Here is a 15033-nt window from a genome sequence, read left to right on the forward strand (position 1 = left end):
GTTGTTTCCGACTTTCTCAAGCGGTTCAATCGTGGGAATACAGGAATTGGGAATGATTAAATTTCGATCATTTCTTTTCAAACATTGCATGACACTTTGGACCAAATTCTATTAAACAAAATACACTTATTCTCACATTATTAAGTCACTATCTCTTTTTACACTGTTAGCGATATTTTTCATGACAAGCCCAGTAATAGCTTTTTTCAACGTTTCGCCAATGGCATCCGACAATGGCATTTATAATGGCATCCGACAAATGAAGAGACCTAACATTTTATAGCAAGCGGAGGCAGCACAGCTGACCAACCGAAAGAGGTACGGAACAAATCTATGAATGGACGATCAACGTATCGATTGATTCCGAATATATTCAAATGGCTAAATCGAAACATGGGCATATAGACTTCTTTCTGCCTGACCCAAGTACTTAGTGGACATGGATGGTTTCAATCTTACCTGCATAGATTTAAGCATGAGAATGACTCCTACGGCACTTTTTGTGACCACTTAGTTGAAGATGCAGAGCAAGTTTTCTTTGTCTGCCTTCGTTTTGAGTTGGAAAGGAAGAATTGAGTGCTAGGGTTGGGAAGTCAATAATGGTTTGTAACCTAGGGAATATTATGCGCGAGTCAGAAGAACATTGGTCCGCTGTGAGTAGTATGGCAAAAATAGTAACTACCGAACTGCGTAGCGCAGAACTTCATGTAGAGGCAAAGGCCGCTTCCTCTCAAGTAAAGTAATAATACTTAACGTTCATCACGAGGGAGGGAAACGGGCTGGGTGGGCTTTTTGTGGGTGAGTCGAAAGACAAGTCTCGCAATTTTCGACTTTCAATGGTTTTGGTCACCTTTTTTATTTAATTTTATCTAATTCTAGTCTACAGTACAATTTACTTTACAGACTAGACAAAAATGTGAGGAAAAGTAAGCCTAATTTGACAACTTAAATATTAGCAATCAATATAAATACAATATTAACCAACTAAATTTAAACTTTTTTTGAAATTAGATCTGAATAAAGCGAAATCATGCAGGCTTTACGCATAAAAAGGGTAACACTGCGAAGGGTTCTTTGTGAAACATTAACCCTTATCCACTTAAGTAGATCTGGACAGGCTACGATGCCATTAGCAACGCTGAAAATAAACGAAAGTGAAAGGACTGTACTTTTCTTTTCTAGAGATTCTAAATTTATTAACTTTAGCCCAGAATTAAAGGATGGAACAGGGGACTCAAATAGTAAACGTAATGTAACAAAAATTTGCTGAATGCGCTCTATTCTATTAATCGAAAGTTGGTCGTAAGGTCTCCAAATGATAACATACTACTCTAGAATTCGAAGGACATTCCTGTGTCATTCATGGTGAAATAAACTCGAAAGATTACCTGTAACGCCCATCTGTTGAGGACAATGTTGTATCGTACGCGATTTTCGTGTATACTAAATTTAAAATTTTTTGCACCGTAAAACATTTTTTGGCTACACTGTACGCTGAATCTTTTGTTATTCTCCGACATAATACAGTAATGAATTCTCACAATTCTAAGCAAATAGATCCCATCCAATCGAGAAATAAATGGAAACGAAACCTTCGTGCACCAATATTAGATTTGTACAAAACATATCGCAGTTAGGCGGTCGTCGTAAGTGATTTCATTATTGCATACGAAGTGAGGTGGGAGGGCTTGGTAGTTGTATCGCGGTTTGTTGCATTCAAAAAATAAACACACATGCCTACAACGCAAACTCTCACCAACACGACCATCTCCTCATTCACATATGCACCCATGAGAAAGTATCAGACACGATTGTGGGGTAAGAGCGAGATGGCTTTGAAAGGAATAGTAAATGAGCAGTATTAATAGACACCGAAGAAAATGGCGGCGGTTAGAGCGAGAGCACAATATGTGCGCATGCAGCGGCAACGCCTCCTAAATTTGCTGGCTGAACATGTTTTCCTTTGCTTAGCTCATTGTTGCGAAGATTTTGTGCCGATCCATCGAGTCAACGGTACCTATACCTGTTTGGTGGTTAGCTGGCTGGCTGACTGGCTAACGGCTGCTGCTGTTGCTGTTGTTTGTCTCACAGTGTGTCTGTGTGTCCGTGTGTTGGCGTACGAATGAGCATACGTTACTAGTTGGGTATCTCTATTCTGTTGTGCTGCTCACATTAAAACTGGCAGCTTGCCATTGTTGTAGTTGTTATTAGCTTTGTATGACGCGTCGCTTCTGCTACTCCGCACCCTAACTTCCAATCCTGCATCGTCATCGTCATCGCCGTCGTCGTTGTAGTAGTCGTTGTAGTTGTCGTTGTCGTTGTCGGCTTGGTAGTCAGCTCAGTTACAGGCCATTATTTGATTTTGTTTGTTGACGGTCGCGACAACGACTATTTGAGTGCTCGATCCCAGCAACGCCGTCACGAGAACGCAAAACGAGTTTGGTGAAACGGGTCCGATAATTTACACGCAGGCGTCGCCGCAGCAGCCGCACCAACAACACCAGCAGCTGCTGCATTGGCAGCATCGGTAGCAATACAACGGTAGCAGTGGCACCACCAGCAACAGTGGCTATCACAAACGCAGAAGCGGTGGCAGTTAATTGGCATTCGCCTACTTGCAAAGCTTACCTACGTGTAGACGCGCAATAACCCCGTCGCAAAGTAGCACCGATCCGATCCGTTCGTTGTTCAGTGCATAAACCGCGGCCGCATCAATGTCCTATCCGGTTCCGATTGCCTGCGAGATCATTGCTGCGGATTAATTCGCAAGTCAACCGCGTTATAGGAATGAACGGCTTGATTGGTGGCCACGTCCCAATAGGCTAACGGTGCTGTGCAGTTAAGTGTGAAATCGTACGATCAGACAGCAAAAGTGTTGGAAAATCGAATAGCAAAACAAAAACAAAAATTTATCACTCGTCTAATAACAACGCGCAACTGTTTAAATGAGTGCTGTGATTTAAATTAAATATAAAAAAATTTTACATCTACGTACATCTTAGATGAATTCTACTGCAAATCAAAACAACAAAAGATGTCCATGAAAAATGAAGTGTGCTTCTGCGCCAGCTAGAAATCGTTACAATCGATTCGATTAAGTTTTTGATGTGTTTAGTGAACTTGATTTATCATACACACATACATATAGTACATACATACGCACATACACATGCACGTATTGTTAAATTATCTTTCGTTTGGTGTTGCGAGCTCCAGCGCATAACAGATTTATAGCTGTTGTTGTTCTCCTTGTCGCTCTTGTCGCTTTTGCCGCCGCCGCTGAAAATTACACAAAACTCGTGGCCCGGAATAGTATGCGAAATTGTTCACAGTGGATTCAACGAATAAAATGGCCGTTGGACCGACGGAGGGCAAGCAACCTCCTTCAGAGACATTCTCGCCCACACATCAGATTATAGCACCCAGCCCAATATTGGCAGTGCCGACGCTCGCCTTCTCCGCCGCGCAAGTGGAAATCGTCTGCAAAACCCTGGAGGACTCCGGGGACATAGAGCGTTTGGCGCGCTTCCTATGGAGTCTACCGGTGGCCTTGCCGAATATGCATGAAATATTGAATTGTGAAGCCGTACTCAGGGCGCGGGCGGTTGTGGCCTATCACGTCGGAAATTTCAGGTGGGAAATATATACCTACGCAATTATAAAATATACATACGTATGTAGGTGTGCACATACAATGATTTTCGTGTAATAGATAGCACTACATATGCCTATCATACATATGCACACACGCACATATTCAGTAAAAGCTTCCACAGGCGGACTCTCATTTGGCGCGTTTGGCTGGCTACAGGAGCTGCCGCTGATTAGCCACTCAATTGCACCAAAAGCACAACGTAAAATTTGTCAATCGCCCAGTCACAAAAGATGCTCGCTTAGGGGGGCAAGGGGAGCTTTTACTGTGTATGCATGCGTGGTGAAATTTTCTTAAGTTGCGAAAAAGTGGCATCAAACACAAAAGTTGTGGTACATTAAAAACTGCTATGGAGTACGATTATAAAAATATTCCTACTCCGTTCAAATTGAGAGTTATTTTTTTAAGTTTTAGAATCGCTGCGGCAAAATACACTTATGAACCCGTCACAATGGATACGTTGCGTCCGTTGGGGCAACGCGCTTGACTGACAGCTAAATAGTTTATGTGTTTTTGAGCCGAGGGCGCCATGCCGGAATGCACAAAAACTGACAACTTTCTACTTTTGTTGTACGTCAAGTGCGTACGGCATAATGGCAACTGTTTAAAGAAGAACAATTTTGTAACGCGCAAATTTTTATCAATAATGCTTTTTATCATATAAAATGCAGAAAATGAATGGAATTTAAATTAATTGACTCCGTTCAAATGCACCCTCATATTTTCGATAAAAGCTCGAACAAGTAGAAAAACGGCTAGGTTTAGCCAAGTTGTCCTGGTAAATGAATGTGCATACCAATCCCGATTATGGTCGAACTCGCCGTCTGCGACTACCATAAATTCTATTAAAACCACTTTCACTTCAGTAAGCATTAATTTATAAAAATATATTGTATTTCACAACCAACAAAAACTTCTTTATACACCACGAAATATGGCATTTGCTTTCACGACAGGAACATCTGCTACATTTTTTCGTTTATATGCGACAATATTTTCATTGTGGCATCACCGTACGTTTCACACATCACGTCAGTCAAATGCGTTGGCGCAACGTACGCAACGGACCCATTGTAAGAGGTCTATTAGGCCAAATTTGTTTAGCGATTTACGCTTAATCTCTTATATGAACTCAAGCTAGTGCCTCTAGTGCGGCGCTTTTTATTTATTGAATAGCCAGAAGTTACGCAGAGCTAAATCAGGAAGCAGTGGCCGTGCAGCCGGCGGGAACAATCAATTTGAGGACGGCGGATTATCATTGTAAAATGCTAAGAGTTCTCCCGCCATAAATGTAGACTTTTTAACGCTGTAACTAAATTATAAAAAAAAAATTTGAAATTTACAAATTAAATTTAAAATTTATAGACTGTTAAAAACATGAAATATTTTAATATATTCAAAGCGTGGCAGTACTGGTTATATTAGAAACGAAAGAATTCGTAACAAAATCTGCGACTTTTTCGAGTATTGGTCAAGGGTGCAGAAATATTAATTTAATACATTGGGGTCATACTGGGTCTACTACAGAATTTTGCTGCTCCCAAATTTTCATATCGTCTATCAAAATTCAAAATATGACTTGAAGCCAATGTTATGATACATATTGACATCCATACATATATATGATACTTAGTCCTGCCATAAGTTCTGTTACAAGTTAACTCTGTTATAGGTATGAAATTAGAATACTTTTTTAATGAAGCTAAATAGTTTTATTTAATCACGCAAATATTAAAAAAAAAATATTTTAATTTTCATTCGAAATGGTCACCATTTGCTTTTACACAGGCCTTCACACGATTCGGCCATTCAGCTATTGCAGCACGCACGGTTTCCATCGATATTGACGTCGCAGCTCAAACCAAAGATTATTTGAGACTCTCCAAATGTCTATGAGGTCTTCGACAGGCTATGTTCTCTAATTCCGACCAAAAACTGTAGTCCAATAGATTCAGATCTGGACTTTCAGACGGCCAATCTTCTGCGGCTATGAACTCAGGAATACTGGTTTTTAGTCACTGCTATGTGGTTTTTGCCTTATGAGCTGGAACGGAATTTTGCTGGAAGATCCATTGCTCTCCATTGACTCTCTCCATTGTCGGCTGGCACGGTACCAAAATCAACATTGAATGTGTCAAAACTTATAAGCTCTTTCGACACGAATAAACTTAGTATTTCACTGAAACAAAAATACATTATTATTTTATCCTTATATATATTGTCCAATTACAAACCGGTAAGCGGGTATGCCTTCCAGTTTTTTATTTTTCGACCATCATATCACTCTGTTCGTTGTCATACGCTGCTAATACGCAGTATAACACATCTCAAATCAATTTTTCCTTTTGCTCTTTTCTTGTTCTGGAGTCAATTCGACAGATGACAAAGCGGCGGCTACCAGAGCAGCTGCTTTGATTTCATCTTCACGCTTCTTTTTATTTTCCTCACTAAATTTTTTTTTCTCCTCTTCAGTCAACTCTGCTACTGCGGGTGCTGGACGTGTGGGTTCAGCAATTGCTTGTTGGTGCGCGAGGTTTTCAAGAACGAACTATCTCGGTCCAACCGAATCATTAAATTGTAAAATTTCAAATTTAAGTCGTGCTGTGTTGCGTAATCGAAGAATTTTGAGCTTATCTTCTTGGCAATGCTCCTCAGACATCCTCCTGGTACACTCTTTCCCCGGTCTTAACCCCTTTTTCGCAGAAATGAAGAGATGTAACGCCTTTACAAGACACTTCCCACCAAACCATTACGGATGCTGAATGGTGGCCACGCTGAACGCTTGAAACAATATTTTTCGCGTCTTTAGAAGTTTTAACATAGATTTTGTTGTTTTGCTTATTAAAAACTTCTTCGGCAGTGAAAATTTTCTCATCTGTGAAAAGAATATATTCATGGCCGTTGACCGCGCGCCATGCTGTAGCAGTTAAATTTACCCTGCCAGTGTAGTGTAAATCATCGGTCGTCTTCGTCTAGCTCATCTAACGGTAGGCTGAGGAAACTTGCTGTGTTGACTGGTTGGATCCAGAGGAAGAGGGGTGTTAGATGAATGGGCTTGATGGGGCATGTGAAAAGGTGGTTAGTGTCGTGCGGGATGCCTTCACATTTCGGGATCACGTGCCATCGAAGAAACTGCTTTCATGTGGAGATCATCTCTAATTAGTCTTGACATGGGTCTGGTCGATACATTCAGTTCCCTGGACATGATTTTCTGCTTTCTAATGAGATTTCTGCGAATTATTTCTCGCACTGCTTTTATGGCTGCACTGGTTCGAACTGCGGGAGGACGTCTACTTCTTTTTCTGTCTGTCACTTCAGACATTTGGGAAAAACGACTGATTGTGCGGTAAGCAAACATCCTCGAAATATTAAGTTTTTTCCGCAATTCGTAAATCTCACTTGCACTTTTACCATAATTTTTTAATTCAATCCTTGCAATGCGATTTTCCTTAGCTCCTCACTCCATTGCAAACAAGCAAAATTTGCCATGAAACTGAGTATAATTTATGAGTAGACAATGCATACGAACGAAAGCAAAAATAATGGAACTTTTTTCTGCGAATTTGTACTCGCCGTATGCATTGTAATATTTGTCACAGAATTTTTGGCAAAACACACCTTGATCAATAAGTTTCAGGAATATATTCAGAAAATTCAGAATACGATGTTTTTCCTCAAAAGTGATATTATATTATCGCCTTCAAAGTACTCCTCACCAACTGCAACCCACTTATGCCAGCGTTTGATCCAGTTTTCGAATCATTTCTGGAACTCTATTTTCGGTAAAGTCATCACATCCGGCTTCGGTTTTACCATTACATCGTTTCAGCTGATAAAACACGTTCCCCGTAGTGATCAAACGGTTTTGACCGAGTCAACAGAAAAAAACACAGGGAGGCATATCAAGTGAGTTCGATGGCTACTGGATAGTATTCGGTGGTTCTTGGTCTAACCGATAATGATGGCACTGTGCGGCTCAGTTGACTTAGACCATTACCTATCGGTTGCTCCTGGAACTTTTCGATCAAGGTGGTAGATATTTCTTTTGTTTGTAAAGTTCGCTTGTACTGATTTTGTTTCGAACAGTTTTATGTTCGACATTCTGGCCATTGCGTTATTTATCAATCGTTGCTTGTAGTTTTTCAGTTGATATGCGCTCGCTTTCACCAACGGAGAGTATATGCGTATCGTCCGCAAATGCTGCGTTTTTGCTGGATTCAGGAACGGAAATATCTGAAGTGTGTAACAAGTACGAAATAGGTCCGAGTATGCTACCTTGCGGGACTCCTGCATTAATTTTCTTTATGTTTGACCGGGCCTGTTCATGCTTTATTCATGCTATCAGAAGTATTGTTTTAGGTGGGTAGCTTAGTTCCTCCTGCCATACCTTTCGAACGCTCGAGCGACATCGAGAAAAATGGCGGAAAAATTTGCTCCAGAGATTCTTCTGTTGCATTGACTAGTCTATGCACTTGGTCTATCGTAGAATGAATTTCTTTAAGCTCAAATTGGTGAGTAGGTCTGTCTTCTTTGAGCGCGATAATTTCTTTTAAGCGGGTGGCAAATAGCGTCCCAAAACGTTTTCCCAACAATGGAAGTAAAGAGATTGGGCAGTAAGAAGCTGCTTCATTTGCATTTTTCCTGGTTTGGGAATCATTATAAATTCCAATAATTTCCATTTTAATGGTGTGCAAGTGTGATATATTTTAAACGAATGAAGGCATTCATGATCACAGTTAATTTATCCAATGCGGCAGGTGTTAGGTTTTTAGAACTTCTGCTGTTATCAGGTCAAGACCGTGGCCTTTCTTTCTTTCTTCTTTCAGTTTAAAGATTTGAGAAATTATTTCCAAGAGCGTGAATAGTAGAATTTCGCAGGATTCTGGGACAACAGACGGTGGGATAAAACTATTAATTATTTCTTCAGGTTGAAATATCCTTTGAAGGTGTTGCGCAAACACTTCAGTCTTCCCGATATCGTTTTTTTGCCAAAATTCGAGAGTTATTTGCTTCTTTAATTGAAGGATTGTGGATGATTAGTTTCTTCATGCCCGCTTTCCGAAGTGAATAATTGGATTTCTTGTCAGCTGAAAGGTGTTGTGAATTTTTTTTTAGCATTTTGCCTTTGTATTCTTGTAATTTGGCTTTCAGCAGCTTAGTTTATTTATTAAGCTCAGTTTTTAATGGTGGGAATCTTTTTTGCTTATTTTTCCTTTTTTGTTGATGGGTCATAGTATTTCATGTTGATTACGTTGTGGTATATATTTTCGTTTAAATGTTGGAGTATTGATGGAAAATGTTGTTTTTCAAGTCCCACCAAATACACAGTAGAACTTTGCTGTCCGTTATGCTAAAAACAGTGAACGACGTAAACGCAGTCCCCTGTCAGCTGTTACGATCAAACTAATGAGAACCCCATGTAAATGAAAAATTCCTTCCTTCCGTATCGTAGTATCGTAGATTTTATTTCACGATTTTTAAAACTTCCCGTAGAACCCTGTCAGCTGATTGCTCTCTTACCACACAGTGTTGCCAAGCAGTACATTTCGAAATCATTTACAACAAAAACTATGAAAAATTAAAAACACTGTTGAATAATATTAATTATAGATAAATTTACTATTTGCATTTGTTGGTTTTTGGCTTTGGTTTATTAAACAATGAAAAATTTTAACTCCAACATTGTGTAGATACAACCAAACACATACACACACAAACCGATGTATTGTGTAAATATGTACAATAATTAAAAGAACGCAGTTGTTCTCACGGGATGAGTTTTTGTGCTCGTCAGGGGCTGCGGTAAGGGACTGCCTACGTCGTTCACTGTTTTCAGCATAAGTCCTGGTTTAGCCACTCTTTGTCCACGATCGTTTTCACCAGTCACCATCCGTTTAAGAAATGGGTCGATTTCTATCAAGAAAACTGTTTTTCTGTCATGAAAAATGTCTTCATAAAACAGCATTCGCTATTCAGAGGCGGTGAAAAATTGTAGGTCCCTCCATTTGTGGAACGGCATCAATACACGTCGGCATTAAGAAAAACTTTTCTAGTGTAAGCATCTCATACGATTCAAAATGGCCCAAAATGAGCTTGATAAAGTACTTTCATGGTATATTTGATTACTAAATAAACTATTTTTGATTATTTCGAAATGCTACCAAATTACTTTCATCAAGTATTTTTCTCCTTTGAAGACATCTTATTTTACCTCTGATTGTTGTCTGAGATCGGTCAGTATAATTTTGAACTTAGAAGTTATTTTTGAATGAGAATCTCTCTTGCCAACAAGTGCTGCTATGGAGTAAGTAGGGAATTGAGTAATAAATTAACAAAACTAAAACTCTATAAGGCTCTCATCATACCCGTCCTAACGTATGGCACAGAAGCTTGGACGATGACAATATCCGATGAAGCGTCACTTGAAGTGTTTGAGAGAAAAATTCTGCGGAGAATTTTTGGACGCTTGCACGTTGGCGGTGGCAAGTATCGTAGACGATGGAACAATGAGTTGTATGAGCTTTGCGGCGACATAGACATAGTGCAGCGGTTAAAGATCCAGTGGCTTCGTTGGTTGAGTCATGTTGTTCGAATGAATACAAATCCTTCGGCCTCTAGATAAAAAGGGCTTCAAATTAATCTGTGGAGCACTTACAGGTCACTTTGTCTATAATAGACACTTTAACACAATAGGGTTATCTAGTACAAGATTATGCAGATTCTGCTGTGATGAAGAGGAGACTTTGGAACACTTAATCACCACCTGTGAGGCATTAGGTCACTGGAGACATAAAATCCTGGGCTTGTACCTACTAGAGGAGGAGGTGCAATTGCTCCCTCCTAAGGAGCTGGCTCGATTCCTCGGTATATTAAATAATAGTAAATAATTAAGCAATTAGATTAATCTGGTCGCAGTGCATAAAGGCCTTATCCTAACTCGTACAACCGTTACCATTAACAACCCTCCGGCTCTGAAAGTATTCGATGAGGCAATTTTCCTACTATTTTTGCTTCGAAAAAATTATTTTTTCGAAAAATCGAAAACTTGTATTCACATGGAAAATAATATCATAAAAAAGATGTGTGCAAAATTTCAGGCAAATCGTTCAATAACTTTTCGAGTTATCGTGCACGCCAATTCGAAAAATATAGTTGTGAGAAAAACGCGTCTGAAGTTTGAATACATGAAAATTCCTCTCCCAGCGCTCGAATGCAAAGAATAGAGTCGTCACGGTTGACGATCTATTATAAAGTGTGGTTAAGTTTCAAGGCCCGATGTTGATTTTGAATAAAATACAATTTTCTTAGAAAATTATTGTCATTTCTCTTTATTATGATAATATTAATATGACTCAATTATGTATGGAGCAAAATATCGGCCAAATGGCACACCTCCATCCGATGGTCCAAATTTTCGATGACGCTGAGGCATAATTGAGGTTCTATGCCGTTAATGTGCCGAATTATCTCATCCTTTAGCTCTTGAATTGTTGCTGGTTTATCGACGTACACCTTTTCTTTCAAATAGCCCCAAAGAATGAAGTCCAACGGTGTCGTTGACGTTTAGGTGTGGTTCACATTCAACATCGGCCCTTGAAATTTAACCACCCTTTATAAGAAATACTTAAATTTACGTTCTAAAATTTTTTTGACATATTCTTAAAGGATTATATAATATTATTGTAACATTTTATGAAAAAAATTTTTTTTCGAAATTTTACAGATATCTGTGCCCTTTAATCCGACATAAATAAATGAATATCAATAATATGCAAATAATTTAAAATATGCACTTAATTTTTATAACAAATAAAAAATAAAATAGCAACAAAATATGCGCATAAGTATATGGTGTATTAGAAAATAAATGAAACTAGAAGAATTGGGTTGATCTTCAACAAATAGAGCCACTTCCAAAATTTGCAAATATTCAGTATATATGTATGAGTACTTATGTGTGTATTCATGAATTTGCATTGTATAGAAATGATGAGCTCGGCTCATATACCTATGTACCTATGCCAATAATTCAGCTTGGGCCAAACGAATTACCTGACATCGAGCTGGTAGCAGTCGCAAACATATTGTTTTCCAAATATCCGTCTTTTTGAATTTCGCAAACCCTACTCAAGTGCCACAATGAAAGGAATTCGACTGTAAGTTGGAAATTTTATGCACGGCCAACGTGACACTTGATATCTTAAGCAGCAGCAGCAGCAGCAGCTCCAGAAGCTGCGCAGCGCTGGCTACACGCCCAGCTTAGTGAATGAATAAAACGATCTGAGCAAGTATGGGGTACGAGCAGGCGAGTAATGAGGATAGAATGGAGTTAAATTAATAAACAATGCCATTAATTTACTAATTAAGATTCTTTAGAGCATTGCTTTGGCGAAGTGAAATCTCAAAACTTATGTGCCTCGGCATTGCACAGCTTTCTTGGTTGACAAACGGTTTGCAAACGTGGCGTGGCTCTGAACAATGGAACACACAACAGCGATGAGTGATGAGTCGGAATCTAATAGCCTATCGTTTGCGTGCATTAAGCGTGTTTTGCCAGCTTTGGCTGTTCATATGCCAAGCGATGTACAAATAAATGCCAACACACATACATACTGGACGGAAGTGGCTGGGTCTCATTGTTCAACAATTAAAATAATTGAATATTGCCCCAATATAATGTAATGGAAATTAACTTTAAGAACTACTCTAATTACTACCCGTATCGCATTTGCATGCATTGTGCGTTGGTTTGAGTGCATACGAGTTTGTATGTGTGTATGTATAAGTAGTTATTCTCAACTATGTGAGCAAACTAATTTCACTAGCATTTTTCGACGTTCATTTATACGCTTTTCTTATTCACTTATTTATTTTGAATGTTAAGTAATTTGTTTGTAAATATGTCAGCGTGATTATAGAGGCAGTTTTTAGCATAATTCAATAATAAAAGGTTTGCTCAGTAAGTAGCTTTCGCGTTCGCTCTTAACAAATCCGCTCCCTTAACAAGACACTGAGTTGCTAACTCTAGAAATTTCGAGTAAAAGTGGAAAAAAAGTAGATTTTGTTGGAAAAACATTTCGCTTTCAAAATTGTGTGCCTATGAGCAGGAACTTGGGCGCTATGTCCAGCACCAGTACGATATGGAATGAAGACAGACATGCCGCTTAAATCAGGTTGGCATAGAGCATTTTTCGGGGCATTGCGCGCGACATATGGATATTTTAAAAATCCTAGCGCGATGCATTTCAAATTTGGTTCACGGAAATATTTAATAGGTTACTTTAAAAATTCATAAGTTTCCACCAAGAGTTCAATGAATGTGGAATTAAGCACAGCCCGCTACAGCGCAAGTTTTGCTAGGTGATGAAACCGAATGGCTGCGCCTAAGTTACACTTCAATAGAGAATTTAGAAAGCTTTTTCTCTGATGATGAGGTTATTTTGAAGGAATTCCCACTTCACAAAGAGCTAAAAAAGGAGTAGAGTGTGATAGGTCCTCGTGGAGACTATCAATGTCATACATTGCAGGCTTCATTATAAGAAAGCTGGGATCGACGGTACCGGTTTCCAATGAGCCTTTCTTCACATGGGTGGATGTAGTGTTCAGAGCACCTGAATGGCAGTACCATTGACGTCGGCCTTTTCCAAAACAAGAATTTATCAATTAATTGAACATTTACAAAAATAAATTGAAAATAAAAAAATTATTAAAATTATTTAAACATCTCTCTAAATAATAATAATAATAAATTTAAATAAGTGTGAAAAGTTTTTAAAGTAGTGACTTGGGAATCAAAACTCCAAACTCATAATACGTGGGCAAAGCGTAATGAAATAAGGCGTAAATATGGCCAAATATTGTTTTTAGTCAATTGAATGTGTGAAAAATTTCTATGGAAAAATTCATTATGACCCTATTTTGCTTAGGGGTAGGTACACTGACAGGCCACAATTTGTTAGCCGCACACGGATACAATATGGCAATTGCAAACAATGATAGCTGCAGATTTGACAATAAACTAGAAGAGAGGGAAACTCTTGAACACCTTCTATGTTCTTGAATGTTCCACTAATTAATGTTCTGAATTAGCTAGAACCCGAATGAAGTGCTTAGGAGCTCTACAATATGAGAGGTTAGAATGTCTCTCGGGGTTAAACTAAATTAGATTCGCAAGAGACGCAGGCTTATTACAAGAAGCCTACTACAAGGAAACGTAAGGGTCAAGCTCCATCTGGTCCCACTAAGGACCAATAGGTCTATGTGATGGCTTTCAGGCAGCCAGGTCAACCTAACCAAACCTATTTTGTTTAGGTAACATAATAGCTTCATATTGAGGAAACTTCGCGACTTCCCGATCGGTTTTAAATTTAAAAATTAATTTACAAAATATAATCTTGGATTAAGTCAAACAAATTTTTTTTTCAATATCAGACTCGGCAAGTTCCGCTAATAACTTCTATCAGGTCAGTCCATCAGTTCGTGCTTTTTTTTACCCATAATTTCACTTTTGTACGAATTTTGCATACAGAAAATTATTCGCGGAATAAAATTATTTTTATTTTCTTTGATATATTGTGCATTCAACAAGTGATTTTAATCGCGGATAGAAGCACGTGTTGTAAAAAATAAAATGGAATCTTCGAACGCGTATAAGAGGCATATTTTGTATTTTTTTTATAAAAGTGTTAAAAATGCAACAACTGCTGCTGCAGAAATAAACACTGTTCATGGAGAGGATACCGTGAGTGTCAGGACTGCGCAAAAGTGATTTTAAAAATTCCGAAGTGGTAACTGCGACGTGGAGAATGCCCCGCGCGCTGGTCGTCCTGAAGTCTTTAACTCCGACGAAGCCTTGCTCGAACTCGTGGAAGCTGAGTCAAATTTCACAGTAGATATGATAGCTCAGATGTTAAATTCATCGCATGGACCAGTTGACAGGCACCTGGTTCAGTTGGGAAAGGTTTCAAAGCTGGGAAAATGGGTTCTGCGTAGACTTTCCGTCGCCAACCTTCAGGGGAGAGTGAATGTGTGTTCTCAGCTGCTGCAACGGCTTGAAAATGAAAGTTTTTTGAACCGTATCGTTACTGGTGATGAAAAATGGGTTCTTTAAAATAATCCTGTTCGCAAACGCCAATGGTTATTTAAAGATGAAACACCAGAACCGACCTCTAGAGATGGCCTTCACCCCAAGAAGATTCTCCTGTCTATTTGGTGGGATATGGCCGGTATTGTTTATTATGAACCTCTGGAACCAAACCAGACGACAACTGCTGATTATTATTCTCATCAGCTATCAAACCTGAAAGAGGCACTTAACAAAAATCGACCGTCTTTAGTGAGTAGACGCAAAGTTTTGTTTCACCACGACAACGCAAGACCTC

The 15033-nt window shown here is 39.0% G+C and overlaps 1 protein-coding gene across 2 annotated transcripts in view; it reads left to right on the forward strand.

Annotated features, from left to right (window-relative positions):
• Positions 1–2340: 2340 nt before the first annotated feature.
• The window catches only part of LOC129246041 (protein Optix), a 65941-nt gene continuing 53248 nt past the window's right edge, over positions 2341–15033 (forward strand). The window contains exon 1 of one of the 2 annotated variants that reach the window (XM_054884549.1): positions 2341–3633. In XM_054884549.1, coding sequence (XP_054740524.1) covers positions 3350–3633 — 284 coding nt within the window. In that variant the 5' untranslated portion in view covers positions 2341–3349. Of the gene's footprint in view, positions 3634–6946; positions 6999–15033 lie in introns of those variants that run through there. The other variant, XM_054884550.1, reaches the window with a different exon arrangement.

This window comes from Anastrepha obliqua, chromosome 4 (assembly GCF_027943255.1).
Source record: "Anastrepha obliqua isolate idAnaObli1 chromosome 4, idAnaObli1_1.0, whole genome shotgun sequence".
In the NCBI taxonomy this organism is placed as follows: Eukaryota; Metazoa; Arthropoda; class Insecta; order Diptera; family Tephritidae; genus Anastrepha; species Anastrepha obliqua.